Source organism: Mycena indigotica (genome assembly GCF_014461135.1).
Source record: "Mycena indigotica strain 171206Taipei chromosome Unknown Mind.scaff0011, whole genome shotgun sequence".
Classification (NCBI taxonomy): Eukaryota; Fungi; Basidiomycota; class Agaricomycetes; order Agaricales; family Mycenaceae; genus Mycena; species Mycena indigotica.
The window spans coordinates 3,307,152-3,322,947 of record NW_023503010.1 but is presented as its reverse complement, the minus strand read 5'-3'; the positions used below and the strand labels follow the sequence as shown (position 1 = coordinate 3,322,947).

The window sequence follows — 15,796 nt, the reverse complement described above, 5'->3', positions numbered from 1 at the left end:
TAGCACGAAGGAATATTCCACTGGGGGCAGTGGGTTTTTATTAATTGAAAGGGAAGGGGGCGCACTCAGAACCTATACCTATTTTGGTCAACGCGGAATTAGAAGACCTCGAATTAATTCAATGCCGAACAAGCCGAGCAGCCATATTGGGCAACTATTACCAAATCGGGAAGGGCGCATCAGGCGCATCAAATTAAATATCCGAAAAATAAAGAAGTACAAAAGTGGCTACCAGTACAGGGCACTAGGAAAATATGGCAGGAAAAGAAAGGACTGGCTAATTCAGCAGGTTGCAGTACTTCATGGAGTGACTGAGGGAGTCACAGTACTGGCAACGCTTACGCGTCCTGCGGAAGCAAATGTTAATTGAAAGGGAAGAGGGCTAGATGGATACGCACCGAGCTTCCGCAGCACGAGTCACAACAATCTTCGGCTGAAAGCGCCGGGTTCGTGGGCGCAGCACCTTGGTAGAACGTGTCGATGGTCCAGGCAAGGCATTCGCGTTGCCGCTCGAGCCGCTGGATGCGGGACTCAATGGAGAGAAGCCTCCTGATGGCTGCTTCTTCGCTTGGACCTTGCTGCGGGGTGATTGCGGCTGGACGCGGAGGAGATCGGGTGTGACGAGCTAGAAGCATAGTGAGTCAGTGGGAAGCACGGCGGAGGGTACACGCGTACCCTGCCGTTTCGATTGCCTGCCTGATGGCGACGGTGATGGACAGGGGGATCGAGCACGTTTACGTGGGGCCGCGGAGGAACCCGCTGGAACAGCCTCGAAAGCTGGATTTTGGGTAACAACGGCATCGGTGACTGGATCTGTGCCCGATTAGGCGAAAATATTATGCAAAAATTGAAAAACAATACCGAAGACTTTGAATCGTCCGGGCGGAGTCCACTAAATTGGAGAAGCAATTTGGACACTGGCGAAAGAAGCTCTGAAATACTCACTATTAGAGGTTAAAATTGGTATCAAAATGGGAAAACGGCGTACCGGACGCAGATTTGCCTGAATCAGTGACTATTTCGAGCGCTGGCATATCGGAAGGGGTGCTGGGAGGAGCCGGCGCGGCCTCGGCAGGTGGAGAGCAATGCATGGCATCAGAGCCATGAGAGTTAGTCCGGGCCTGACGAAAGTGGTCAGAAACAGGAGAAATTAGAAAGGAGAACAAAATACCTGCCAGTCGGCCAGGCGTGCCGCGTACTCGACAAGGTCGGCAAGGGCGGCGTCAGGACGTTCGGAGCCGGCGGCATCAGAAGAGACTTTGGTGGCGCGTTTGATGCTGCGAGCGGCACGGCGAAGGCGGGAGATGTCGGAACAAAAGACCACGATGTCTGATAAAATGCGCCCAAACGGGCCTCCAATACGAAAACCGTGACGCGCCATGGCGGTCCGGAGCGCAAACACGCACTCGGCAGCAGACGAATTCTCCACGAATGAGGAAATGGCGTCCTTGAGTTTCAGCTGGACAAATCAGGAAAAGATTACCAAAAGAAGAAAAGCCAGCTAATTACCACTGTGTTGGCTCGCTCCACGAGGAACGCGTCCCGATCAACAGGGTCCTGAGGCATGTGCTTCCGGACGTCGAGAAGAATCTGGAGTACAGACTCAAGCTCTGCCGACGAGAGGCGGATAATAGAAGCTGAAGACATTGAATAGAGGAGTTGTTGAATTGAGGAAATGAATGGGCACCGGGCTGAAGATCTGGGATCTACAGATCTCGATTTTATAGTCAAGAAAAATACTACAGTCACTATACGACGGCACCGCCTGGCATGGGCAGTGTAGGGCTATGAAGGTGACGCGTCTGGCTGACGCGTTCGGCACGAGACGTCGCGGCACGGCAGGGTGACGCGTCAAGGGCTAGATGCCGCGGGTCTAGAACTGGCAAAAATAGCGCATGGCAACCATCACCAAAGAAGATGATATATTCAAAAATAACTACTGGCTATTCCAATTGAGAGCGGGCTAGGGTCAATACGGCGCTGCGGCAGCCATTCGAATGGAAGGATGGAGGACTCCGGATTCCTCAGAAAGATGAATGAACTGCCCGAGGAAGGAGGGCTTGTGGCACGAGTCGATGAAGGCCTGATACCCGGAGGCCACGAGGCCTTCTGTGGCGCTTGATGTGACCTATGGCGGGTCAGTGACAGAAAAACGTAATAGGAAACGCGCACTTGGAAGCGCTCGATGGCCCCTTGGACCACGCGGTTAACACGACGAGAAGCATGCTCGTAATACGAGTCTAGGAAGAATGAGCAAGTAAGCAGAGGAAGGGGACTGAACGCACCAACGTCTTCAGGGTCCACGCTACCATCGGCAAGACGGCTTGCCAAATCGAAGCGGATATCATCCAGTTCCGCGTTGCGGAAGCTATTGAGCGAGGCCACGAGGGTGATGGGATCGGTGAAGCAACATGAGTCATCACCAGCAGCAGCGCAAGGGCCACAGATGACGCCCATGAAGCGGAACGAGCAAGGGAGCTCCCGCTCGATGCAATTAGCACAGTTGATGAGACCCTAGAGGAGGGTTTGACGCGCGTCGAAAACAGTGAGAAACGCGTAGGCGCACCTGTTGACGGTGTGTGACTGCTCGGGTCACATCGGCGGCCATCACCGGGTAGGGTTGAGGGCTGACCTGGGAGAACGTGGCCCGGCCTTTGGAATCAATAGAGACGCCCAGGTGATCAGAAATCGTCGAAGGCTTCCACGCCACGGATGCTGCCGCAGTAATGAAGGTGCGAGCGCCGTCGGAGGAAGACGTATCTCCAGAGATACTGTCTGGGATAATCGAGTGGTTGGCGCGCAGGCGGACTTCAGAGAAGCTGCGTGAGGCGGGCATCTGAAACACAGAAAAACAAAGGAATATGGACTCAATTAGAGCTTAAAATACCAGCTCGCAACGAGGCAGCGGACTCATACAGAAGTGATAGAAGCGGACCAGCCGGCAGAACACGTATATTAATTGCCGATCAAGTCAGCAAGATTACATACACAATTTCTAGTCAACAGTACGGTTATGAAGGACGAGCGTGAGGACGCGCTCGAGATGGGACGAGCGGTTTGGCAACTGGGCCAGGTCGCTGTAGCCGTCTAGGGCAAGGTTGTGGAAAGCTTGAGTTGCAATCTGGGTGAAGTTAGAGCAAGGGATAAAGAAAAATGAGCACGCACCTCGAACATTCCCATGGTCCCTTGGACGGCCCGGTCGACCTGCTCAATCGCGTGATTGAAGCAAATGGCTAAGGGAACAAAGTTAGCTTGGGGCAGAACGAAGGAGAAGACGCACCTAATTGGGTTGGATCGCTGATCTGATGCGACAATTCCCCACAAACCTCGGTAATCTCTTCAGTACGCCAGTCGCGGAGGGCAGCCATGAAGAGGACGGGGTTGACGTATGAACAATCGTTATGGGCGGCGAGGAGGCAATTGGCGCAAGGGGCACCAAAGGAGCGGAAACGGCAAGGGAGCTCGTGTACGATGCAATAAGCGCATTTGCCGAGATACTACCAAAAATGGTTAGGAGGAGGAATATACAGCAAAAATGGCTCACAGCGGGACGCCAGCGGATAGCGCGTAGGACTTCGTTGGAAGTAACGGGGGGCAGGGTGCTCGTGGACACGAGGGAATTCGGTCTCGCCGTGAGGACCAGTGGAGACCTCCAGTAGTGCGGGAGGGGATGGGATACAGAAGTCGGGGAAGGGAGGGGTAATCGTTCCGATGAGAGGGAACGGGATCAACCGCAAAGTCGGAAGAATCGAAGTAGGCGGGGTAGGACATGTGGTGGATTGAATGAGATCGTCGCCAAGCAGACGGCACCATTTATAGTACCGGTCCGGCATAGCCACGCTGAGTGAGGACACTCAGGATTTTTCATTGGGGGACATGACGCACCTGACACGGGGCGGTACCAGGAAAGTCACGGGGAGTGACTTCCGTGGACGGGACGCCGACGCCGGCGCGTCCAAAGACGCGTCAAGTCAGAGGAGTGAGGTGGAGGCAGTGAGCGGGTGCCGCAGTATCCGCAGTAGTGCCGCAGCGAGAGGGCAAGGCGACGGGCGATCACGCGCAGTATGTGCAGCAGCAGCAACGGGCGAGGCGGTGTTGGCGACGAGCTGGGCGATGCAGGCAACGGGCGGGGCAGTGGCGGAGACGGAGGCGGTGGACCGGCAACGGTTGCCGGCTGCGGATTGATGCCAAGCCCGTCGGTGATCTATAAGTTTAGCGCATATGTCAGTAGATAGACAGTGAATCCATTGTGATTGCACCCACTGGCTGATTATCAAAGGATAAGGCCTCCGCGAAACGACTACGAAACGGCCTGCTTACCAAAGGGTAGGGGCAACCACGAAACGGCCTGATTATCAAAGGATAAGGGCACCCACGACAACGATAACGATAACGATAACGACCTCGCCGATCCGGGGTAACTGTATTAAGAAGCGCCAAGACTTTCGATTGACACCGGACCCGATAACGCCGTCGGTCCGACTTTAATTCAGCACTACCGACTACACTCTCACGACCTTTGCCGCCGCGCGGATTGGACTACTACTATATCAACACTACTCTACAATTCTTGTACCGACTATTACCAGGTTGCAACTATCATATACCTTGATAGGAGCCCCCGAACTTGCGCGCGTCATCATACGGATTGAAGGATATTGTATTTGTTGGAACTGCTACTATTGGATTGGGTGTTTTGTGTTGTGTTGAGGGTTGTAGCTGAGTCTAGCCCTTCCTCCTTCCCCATCACCCATCACCTGTTCTCATCATCTCCCACCCCACCCTTCGGACGTATTTCGAGCGTTTCATCGTGCACGGGTATAATAGAGCCAGCACTATCTGTCTGATTCTGTCGTCTTCTTCCCTTGCCGGCTGCCCTTGTTTGCAACTTCAACAATAAACCCTAACGGTCGCTGGCCCTCCGGCTGTCGACACACTGCAGGCCAAGGTATGTGGCTTTGTTGCATTGCAAGGCCCGACGCTCACGCACGGCTGTGTGAGAGCGTATCAAGCGATGCTATTTATGGACGCTTTCGAGGTTGCTAGGCTGACTTGAGTGGATGGCCGTGTCCGTGCAGATGGTCTGACGGTGAACAACGCTGCTGCAGACAAGCCGGCCTGAACAATAAACAAATGAACAAATGCACAAGGCCGAAATTGGAGTCACATAATTTGTGTGTCCACTGTGTGTCCACACACACTACGAGTACAAAAGAGGAGTCAGGCATGGCCATGGTCGCTAATTCTCTTCCTCTTAGCCCCCCATGTCTGTCGAGCTGCCCCCAGAAGTGTTTGAGTCTGTGGTGGGCCATATCCCTGACGACGATTTCGCCACACTCCGCGCCTGCTGCCTCGTGTCTAGCGCATTCCGCTACGAATCCGAGCGGCGCCTGTGGAAATCCCTCTCCCTCACCGGAACCAACAATCCGAGCCCTCAAGCACGACCCTACGCTCGGGTCGCCGAAATCCTCGCAGCACGACCACACCTGGCGCATTATGTCGTTAACCTGCATGTCAGTCTGCCAGACAGTGCGGAGGCTTGGGAAGAGGAGTGGGTTATCACGGAATCCATCATCCGGAAGCTTGTCAACGTAGCGCAACTCTTCATCGTGAAGGCGGCTCCGAGCGGCTTTCCATTTCACGTTGCGCTGGTTGCAGGCCGCCGCTGGGAGATGCGTGCTATGGACCGCCTGCTAAACGTCTTCGAGACGCAAAGGACGCTGGAGCACATCGCTATATCCCATGTCGACATGACTAGGGCCCTGTTCTATCGTTTGATGGACGTTTCGCCGTCTCTTTCGCTCCAGAGCAGTGAGCTGATTGGGAGTTCGATCCATGTTGACCCACCCAGTGAGTCAGCGCCTGTGCCCATGCCAGTGCCCATGATTCCCCAGAATGCCATCCGTGAATTGGAGATGGGGTGGAGCTCAGGCTTATATGACCTGCTGCTCGGTCCGGAATACACACAATGCCTGTCGCAGCTGCGACGTCTCACGCATGACTATATACCATGCCAGCAATATCTCGCCCCTTGCTTTTCTTCCGCCGATACCCTCCAATGGCTCAAGCTTCGTCTGGTTGACGGTACGTGATAACTGCCAGTCGTTTGTTGCAGTGTGTGTACCAACTCGTTCCAGGTTTAACCCTAACGTTCCCGCCCGTCTTATGCTGCCTGACCACGCTCAGCCTCCAGCTCACGCCGTACAACCTCCCGCTGTGTGTTGTCGATCTGTTCGCCCGGGCCGGTGCTCCGGCTCTGACGGACCTCTCATTCGACTACCCGGAGCCCCTCAACCATCCTGCATTGATGTTTCCATTCGCAAGCCAGAACTTCCAGGCGCTCGACGCCGCACTTCAAGGGCACGCCTGTCTCCAGAAGGTCGAATGGTGTGTGATGTTCTATGCGGGGTCGCCGGAACCGGCGGTGCACTTTGTAAGCGACCTGCGCAAACACATGCGGAATGCATTTGCAAAACAGTGGGTTCGCGTGAGCTACGAAACGCCCCGGATTCGATCGTTCCGGCTGTTCGAGTGAGAGGGCTTCCGCGATGTGAAATGTAGACCGGGCAGCATTATTGCTAGTTCATGTAGCGGTTGTTTAGAACGGGAATATATCGACTTAGAAGGCGGACTCGGAAACATGCGGTGCATAGTCAGGTGTCGGTATGCGTCGCAGAAACACGTTTGTAATGATGGCTAGAATCCGGATCGTTTGTGTGTCTTCTGGTCGTCTTCTGCCTACTGCGCTGGAATCCACTGGTTCAAGTTTGCTGAGGCAGCTCGTATGGCTGGGGGTCGTCGCGTTGAAGCATGAGCGCCAGCGTAAGCAGGAGTGCGTCGCTTCAAGTGGTACCAAAGCCATCGTGGAATCGGAATTGACAGGCTCGAAGGAGCGGATGCGCGTGCCAGAGAATCACGGAGATGGGGGTATCAGCAGCAGCCGTAGATGACGAGAGACCACAGAGATTCGGTATGGTGCTTGAGGCGTCTTTTGTGTGTTTCTATATAATGCAATTAGTGTAGCACGACATAAAGACTCAATAAAGACTGACAAGAAGGTGCCAGTCCGGTGAAAAAGGGCAGAATGGGAACTGAATTGGACAGGACAACGGGAATGCGTGAGGGATTGTGACCGAATTCACACACCGTTCCTGCTCGCCATGGTAGGCTGTAGTAGCAGTAATTGTCCAAGTAGAATGGTGGTATTGCCCTATGGGGGGAGACACAGTGCGGGAGTTCTTCGACAGCCGATCCGTCATGGGAGTGCAGATGAAGAAGACGTCGGTCACACGACTCCCTTCTTCTTCCGCTCCTCCACCATGACGACGGCAACGACCATTCCCCTTCCGCATTGGCGTTCTCTAGCCCCCGCGCCCGCGCACAGGCCGTCGCTACTACTCCAGGAGGGTGAATAGGAGGGTATCGAGCCTGAGGTGTGTCTCTCGTTCTGGTGCTTGTTCCTGAGCTGACGAGTATGCTCTTCCAGAAGACCACCCCGCCTGTCGCAAACCTTCTGCAACGACGAGGATGCTCTACGCAACGAAGGAGAGCTGCGCCGGGGCTACTAGTCGGGGATGTAGGGTCAGAAGCAAGGTGCGCGAAGCGGATACAGCCATCTCCTCACCTTTCTGAGCCCGTCCTGCAGCACACGATCTTCTCCTGCGACTCTCGCGCCACAAATCCCTCCTTTCTAAACGCTTACAGCGCCGGTTGTCCGTCGGCGTTGTGCTGGGCTGGCGTTGCGAGCAAAGACGAAGACGCGATACACCTTCTCCCCCAAGAAGGAGAGCGACTGGGCGAAGAACAAGCTCCGCGATGGGCGCTGGTGTGGGAGACGATGCTGGGGGATCCGCTCAGTATGTCTGGCCACTCGCCGCCCGTTCCGGCCACTGACTTAAGTTTTTCAGCGTTCTTTCCGGCCATCGTCACAGCTCCTTGGACGCCAGCCTTGCACGATGTTAGACAGCTCGACGCGGCTCTATCTATGCTTTGCTGGCCTGAGTCGGGTGCGTATACCTCCTCTTCGTCTGGTCTGGAACGATGACAAGAGATAGACCAGCAAGGCGTAGGGGAGTTGTCGCAACAAATGGGGGGATACCACGGCTCTGGAGAAACGCGGGCTTGCGGTATAGCAGGTGCGTCGTCCCTTTATAATTCTCCTCTTACTGAGCTGTAGCTAATAGCCCAATCTTACCGTTCGCCACAAGAACAATCGACACAAGTCCTCCACATACATAACATGGCCCTTTCGCGAATCTACTCCACCCACACAGACACTTGCCCATCTGCATCCCCTCTTGTCGTCCTTCCAATGCATCTCCGATCCTCGTTCTGCGGAGAATGTCCAGCAGCAAGCCACGATTGGGCTGAGATACTTCTCGGATTCAGCTTGCGCATGCGCTCGACAGCGCGCTCTAATGGCTCACAACTACATCCCCAATCATACGAAACTCCGCTCTTATCTGTCCCCTTCCCTCCCTTCCTGTTCCCGTTCCCCAACCGCCCCGCGACTACGGACTTGCTCGCCTCGAAAATTAGGCGCCGGCTGTCACATGCACCAGCCGGCAACCTTCCACTTGCTCGACGCGGGCGACGGAATCCAGCGCGGAAACGATACCTCAAGCTCGAGAGCCAGGATTTTGTCGACTGCCTCGAGTCTCAACCGTGTTCGTGCTCGTTGTGGCGCTTGGGCGCCGTCGGAAGGCTGCTTGCGCCTCTCCTGCTTACTGTGCTCGTCATGTGGCCTGCGCGGGGCTGCGTTCTATATCCGTGGTATCAGCGCCATGATATGGGTGTCACGAGTATCTTTCCTGGGATGAGAAGGAGGAAGACCCGGCAATGTCACCACTCTCCTGTATTCCGAGTAGGCGGGAAGGCTTGTATTTGTTAGCAGGTCTTGTTTTACGTGTTTGGTGTGAAAATGGGCACATCCCTCCGTGATGCAAGAAAAATGGCTGGCAACAGCCCCGGCGAGCTGCTGCCAGCCCTTGAATGCCTCCACATCCATCCCATGTGGCTGCGGTGAACGATTGGCTCGTCGCGCGCATCAACAATCACCCCGAAGGGCGTCGACAGGGGCGGGCTAGCACCCGGAACATCAGCCTCGTTGTGAGCTGGCCGCCAGACGGTGCGCAAGAAACGGACTGCTGCTTCGGTCGCTGGGTAGGCTAGTGGGGGACATTGATGTGATGCACGATTTCAGGGAGTTCCAAGTTTCCAAAATTTCACGTATGGGAGTGACGAATCCAAGACTTCAAGTCCCCCGTCCTGTCTTTGGCAGACCGCGCTGGGGTGTTTCCAACCACAAGTTGACATTCTGTCTAGATGAGGCCATGACTACAAAGTGTTTTTGTTCTATTCTCTATCAGATAAAATATAGTATTGTTTCGAATTCGAAGCGAATCAAACTTGAATGGTCGAACATTTTCGGTATGCATGCGTCAAACCTCCCCGCGCTGCCTTGCCTGTCGCAGTAGATGGCCGGCGCCATTGGGTATCGACACCCTCACGCCCAGGCTATGGTGGAGGTGATACAAGCCGTGCAGGTCGTCTGCTGAGATTCTGTGTGGTGCCAGCTCGACGACAAATAGTTTCACGCCGGCGGTGTTCTGCAGGCCACCAGCGCGGGCCGCGTTGACAGCGCGCATAGCGATTCCATCGAGGAACGGGCGGATGCTCGACTCGGAGGGGCCCAATGCAGACTCGGAGGCTGAGGACGGGACCAGAAGGGTAAACGACTGCAGGTTTGGCAGTGTGGAGAGGGAAGAAATGTTGAGCGCGCACTGTCGTTTGCCGTCGCGATCCATGTCGGACACCGCCGTGACTGTGAGACTTCGCAGAAAATTGAGCTGGGAGTCCAAAGCGGCCTGGAGGGAGCTGAATTTCGTATCGGTTAAGACCAGGTTGACGACGTTGGGCACCGATCTGTTGAGGCCGAGAAATTCGTCGAGTTCTGTCAACCGGAGAGTAGTGAGGGCAGGCAAGAAGAGATGTGGCAGGATGACACTGCTGCGGCGTCCGCGGAGCGAGAGGGTAGAGAGCCGAGGTAAGGGCATGGCGCTGCGAAGGTGCAGCATACGTGCTGACTCGAGCATCGTGTGGTCTGAAAGCGCAGGGAGTGTCAGGTCCTCCAGTGCGGTCAATACAGCCAGAAGGGGGAAAATGTCGATGGAGAGGGCGGTACGATGGATTGTAAGCTTTCGCAACTGGCGGATGGGAAATGCGAATTGAATCAAGTGGCGTGGCTCGGCGATAGACAGCTCGCGCAGACGAGGCGCGTTCTGGAACATAGAATATGGAGGCATGTCTTCTTCTTCTGAATCTGAATCCGACTCGGAGCTCTGGATCCATACATCAAGTTTAAGCTTCTCCAAATGCGGGAGAGCGAGCGGGGTATCAAACGTTGAGATATCAAATGCCAAACCTTCAACAGAGCGCCCTGCGATAGACAGATCGGCTTCGACCCATTGGTGAGCAGATTCAAACACACAATGAGGCAGCCCTTCGCCATCGTATTCCTCCGAGAGGACCAATTTGATTGGCAGTCCTTGCGCGCGCCGGAGGAAGTATTCGGACAACAGGTTAGGCTCTCCGGTGTCGCGAATGAAGTAGCAGGTATTCGTCCACAGTCTCGGGTCCGCAATTGCAACATTTCGCCACCGCTGGCAGACGGCAGTAATCGATAGTAACGTGCGAGTGATTGCGCTGCCAGAACACGAGGACACAGCTGCCGCAAAAAGACGACAGAGGATTTCTGCAGGGAGAGTGTGGATAGGATAGATGACAGTCGACAGGTCGACCCGGATTGCATGGAGACGGTCTTCGAGGCTCGCTAGATGCGTCATGAGGTGGCGTATCTCTGCGGTAATTCGGTCTGCTTCTTCCCTGAGCCGCGTTACATCGAAGGGGGCCAACGTGTTTTGGTGCAGGCTAGCAGGATGTTGGCGGAGGAGCGAGAGCACCGCGGCGGCCTCCTTGTAATTGCGCCGGTATCCGTTCATGTGCAAGAGATGCAAGCGTTGTCGATGAAAGTCTGGTCGATGAAGAATATGTCACCCGTCACGCCACGTCACCACCTTTCCTCTCGACCATCTTCACCCCCACCCTCGCTCAGCGCGTTCACACACTCTGGGAAAGTCACTCCCCCTCGAAACCGCGCCGCCAAAGTGGAGCTCAAGACTGGCTTGATGGAGGAAGAGATGTGGAATGCTTTTGAAGGCGAGAAGGGAAGCCAAGAGCAGCTGGATTCCAAGGTGTGTTACGACGCCCGTTGCGCTCTCTCCTCCTGACGCTTTTCGCATAGCACTCGGACTTGCTGTAACGCCGCCCCCACCCGACTGTCCACCGCCTTTTCCGTTCTCGAGTTCTGAGGCGATGACTTCAGCTGGCATCTGCTCACGGCGACAGCCGCTTTACGACGGAGGCTGAGTGCCACGGGAGGGACGGGCAGGCATAGAATCCTGGGAAGAAGAGGTTTAGGGTGCGTTTTCCAACCGTCCAGTACTCTTTTACCATCCTGACTGCATAGCGCAGGTTACTGCTCTTCGCCTTTGTAAACCGACAAGCCAGAGGATGTAGATTGGCGCTCTGTGGCACACAATGGACGAGCCATGACAGCAGGTGTGTGTCGTTTGCCTTGGCGTGTTGCGGCTTTTCGCGAAGAGAGTCTTAGCCGTCTTCCAGTTTTCCCTCCCTATCGCCTCATTTTCCCCCGTCTCCTCCTCCGAGTCCTCCATTCGCAACGCCACTTGCGTCCATCCGGATTCAAAATTCGACCTCGCTATACATTATCCCCCGCATTTGTCTTCCAGCTGAACGCACTGTGGGGTTGGACCCGGTTGGGAGACAGCAAGTAGCTGAGCTCACCCCCTTGTTAAGCTTTGTATTCGACATTTGTTTTTGTATCCCGTGAAAAGTCAATAAAGAATAGGCACCTCCCGAACACCATTCTTCTGGCAATGTTTGACCAGAGCCCATCGCAGCATGCTGACATGACCAGGCAGGCAATCCATTCTACCCTGCTCGGACCCGAACGCATCCTTCTTCAGCTCCAGCAATGTGTAGAGTGTCTCGTAGCCATTTCCGATGAGAGCACTCACAAGAGCGTTTGGTAGTCTGTTTTCAGCACAGAACTCTGATGTCGACTTATCCAAATCGGAGACCTTGTCGATATCGTCGGAAGTGAGGTTGATGAGCCTGCTGCCTCCAAAAGAAAAGGTCGGGGCCTCCCCGGTGCCGCCGGTACCGCCTTGCAGCGTGCCTTCTCCCCCCGGACCACCCTGTCCTCCTAAAAATGAATTAATGGTGCGTGTTTGGTTGCAGTCGAAAGTGCCCCACCTCTGGCATTAAATTCGCTGTAATTCTGAAATTTAGAGAGGTCGAAATTCGACGCCCTGCCCGTGCCTCCGGGGCCTCCGACTTCATGACCTTTGCCGCCTGCGCCGCCGCTCCCACCTGGGCAATCAGCATACACAGGAATCAGTGCGAGATAGGCACTAGTACTTACCCTCACCACGAAATACCCTGTAGCCGTGCACGCCAGGGGCTTGAGGATTTGTGGGGGCAGCACGGTGGTGGTGGTGTTGGGCCTGCATGGAAGTATCTGCGGCTGTCACTGAGATATGCCGCCGACTTGAAGGGCCCTTTATACTGTCAGCGACGTCCGAGTCGCACACATGCATACCCATGGGAGTTCAGTTTTTTTTATCCGCAGATTCCCAGCGTCTATGGTAGTGCTTCGCCACTGACAGCACCTGCTGAAGTGGAATCAGCGCGGCCTTTGAACGGAAAATCGCACCGGTTGCAATCCGTACCCTATAGATAATCAGAATCATGGCCCGTTCCGACTCCCGAGTCCAGCTGGCCCGCTAAGCACTACTACCATCGCACGTCGCGCGACGGCTTGCCAGTGATTGTTGCCATTTCAATCATGTGAGCGAAATTCGAATAGCGTGCTAGCCAGAACTTGGGCTGAGCTTCTCAGGCTTTGCCCTGGCATGTCGGGCAACCGTCACATACCGGAATATCTCAACGCCGGGTCTGTGGGCGCGTGGGTAGAAGAGCGATAAGAAGAAATGCAAACATGATACCCATGACACAGACTATACATTGCATGCAGGCGGCACGCTAAATTTCGAGGGTTCTGAAGTCGGGCTTGACATTGCCCGGCGGCAAATGCCGAGAAGCAAGAAGCCCAACGTCACCTTCACACAGAGCTCAGTAGGCAACATGGCTGCCCACTGGTACTACTTGACTGACCGACGTCAGTCCACACGATAGGGCAAGCAGCAACCTTGGCCAGTTCGTGCAGTGGACGTTCGGCCCTTCCTATATGCGAGCAACACCATATATATTTCGAAGACATGACACCCGTATCAATGGTACATGTCGAGGGCCCGCGCAGGCCAAATAGCAGGCATATAAAGCCCAAGATGCCGAAGCACGCTTCGGACGGCGCCAAGAGCCACGATGAGCCCGAGCGTAGCTGTAAATCGAGATGGATAATCGCATTGCGGTCCTAGAGCTTGAGGTATGACTTCTGCGGTAGATTCCGTCGCCCGCGTCGAGAAAGTGGAAGGTCGTCGCCTGGCCAATGGGTGACAGTAACGCGTGTGACCGCGGGCGCCTAATTTTCGATTCGACAAAGTGAGCGATTAGAAGGCGGTCGGAGCGGGGAAATGGGAGGGGAGGGAGGGAACAAGCGAGAGCAGGGTTTCGGAAGACTGGGAGTGTAGTCATAGTCTGCTCGAGCTTGCCGTCTGGCGCCTGCGCGGGCTAAATTCGACAAGAATTTCGGCCCAATCTTTCTCTTTCTCCCCGCAAGAAGTACGAGAAGGAGGTTGGGTGAAGAGTTACACGGAAAGGGAGGAAGCGAGAGGGGATGCAGATGGGTGCGTGCCGGTTTGGGTGGAGCAGATTCGCGAGAGGCGACTGCTCTATTCGGCTTCGCGATATTTGTCGCGCTATAGGACAGATGTCACCAGGAGGAAGAAAATCAAGACCCGACGCACCTGCACCTGCGCAAGCTCGCGGTTCCTCAGAGCCTCAATATAACCCCCCATTTTGTGCGATGACTCCCCGCCGCCACTACGAGCCGTTGATCTACCAGTCTCGTCGTTAGTACAAACCAGATGCAGAGAGGGAATACACACCAGAGTATAGCGAGCACAGCGTAGAGACCGGCGCGTTGAGCTGTCTGGCATCGCGCTAGGCTGGCGTCCGAGGGGTTGTGAGTCACAACAGAAACCGCACTGAAAAAGTGATGTCAGTGGGCAGGAATGGGCGGCGAGTAGCGAGACATACCAAGTGGATTCACTAGCGTCGTCTCCCGCGCCCGGAGCTAACCCCTCAGCCAGTCGCTCTCCTTGGCGAGAAGGTGTATCGCGACCTTGTCCTCGCTCGCTGGGCAACTACAGTGCGGCACAGTCAATGGGCAGGGCCATAGACGTCGAGGGAGGAAGGTTTGGTCGCTTATAAGTCGCGGGGAGAAGGCCGTATGGGTTCTGGAGAAGATGGCCTTAGAAGGGGCAAGAAAAGAGCTATTCGTTCCACGCACCTTCTACCCAGCCTATATCCCCGACAAATCGTCCCAGCGCCACTCTACCTTGTTCCAAAGTGCCTGGTCGTCGTTGCTTAAGGCTTCTGTCCTGGCCGGGCTGGGAGGAGCAAGCGCGTCAGCTCAGGAACACCCAAAAGGACAGCAGACATACCTCGATACCCTTCCATTCATCCCCGTGGAGCATTAGCGCCAGCCTAAGCCCGAGCGCAGGCGGTAGCGGAGACCAGCGCGGGGGTGATATGGTCGTCGTAGTCGTCCATGGTGACGGAGCGGAAGAAGGATGGCCGCGCGTGACCAACATCATTTTGCTCAGGCTTCTGCACTCTCATGCTGCGATAGGACGCCACGCTCCAAGTCCTGTTCTGGGTCTTTCCCAGAGCACTCAGCATTCATCGAATCGTGTCTATACCGTGACTTGGGTCAAACTTGAACTTCTCCCTGGGCTCAGGCTACTCTCAACAACGCTCGCGGAACCAGTCATTCCGGGAATGTCGACAGTCTCTTGTCGTCGACAGCATCTGTCAATGCTCGCGGTAACTCTTTCTGCTACTGTCCATGCTAGTGTGTCCGGCCTGCTCCTTATGCACCCGCTTTGCTAACTGATTCTCGCCGTCCTAGTTTTGCATTTGCAAGGCTAGGCATGCATAGCGGTTAGCGGTCGGCGGCCCGTCGCGGGCAACGATATATCCAAACGCCGTTGTACGCGCTACTCAAACAGCTCCGAGTCTGCTCTCCGCGATAGTCCGGCACCGTGACGCGGATCTGCTCCTTTGCGCCTGTCCGCAATGGCTTTGTCACAAGCAACGCACGCTAAGTTCCAACCGCTCATGCTGCCAGTGGCGCTGGCGCTCGTGCTTAAACGCAACCACCCCCACTGGCACCCATACAAGCTGCCTCAAGCTCCCTGTCTGGTCAGCCGAAGTCTCCCGCGAGATGGTAGTATCCGTGCCCACTGCCGATGCGAAACGAGCCCTCGCTAGTAAGACAGACAAATTGCTCGTGCGTGTGTAACTGAGACTTCTGCCGATTCTTAGCAGCTTGCACCGTCCCATAGCCCCGATTCTCTCGCATTGTACCCATCCCGCTGGCGCCTCAGAATGATCAATACCTTTGGCGAGCCCAAACGAAGCAGGGTATCAGGTGGGTTTCCCGATTGCCACAAGCTTGTATTGGTTTATATCGGCTGACAGTCTTGTAGCCTCGAATCAGGACAATTCCGATCTGGTATAAACCACCTCG

The 15,796-nt window shown here is 55.2% G+C and overlaps 2 protein-coding genes across 2 annotated transcripts; one reads left to right on the top strand and one right to left on the bottom strand.

Annotated features, from left to right (window-relative positions):
- Positions 1–7,527: 7,527 nt before the first annotated feature.
- MIND_01209300 (uncharacterized protein) lies at positions 7,528–8,890 on the top strand (the record flags this gene model as incomplete). The annotated part of the gene is made up of 5 exons (XM_037368601.1): positions 7,528–7,593; positions 7,646–7,856; positions 7,908–8,006; positions 8,055–8,135; positions 8,184–8,890. 5 exons carry the CDS (start codon positions 7,528–7,530, stop codon positions 8,888–8,890), a joined length of 1,164 nt encoding a protein of 387 aa, XP_037215527.1.
- Positions 8,891–11,915: 3,025 nt separating this feature from the next.
- Positions 11,916–12,593, bottom strand: MIND_01209200 (uncharacterized protein; the record flags this gene model as incomplete). Its single annotated transcript, XM_037368600.1, has 3 exons — positions 11,916–12,286; positions 12,337–12,453; positions 12,506–12,593. The coding sequence occupies 3 exons, from the start codon at positions 12,591–12,593 to the stop codon at positions 11,916–11,918; spliced, it is 576 nt and encodes a 191-aa protein (XP_037215526.1).
- Positions 12,594–15,796: the final 3,203 nt, after the last annotated feature.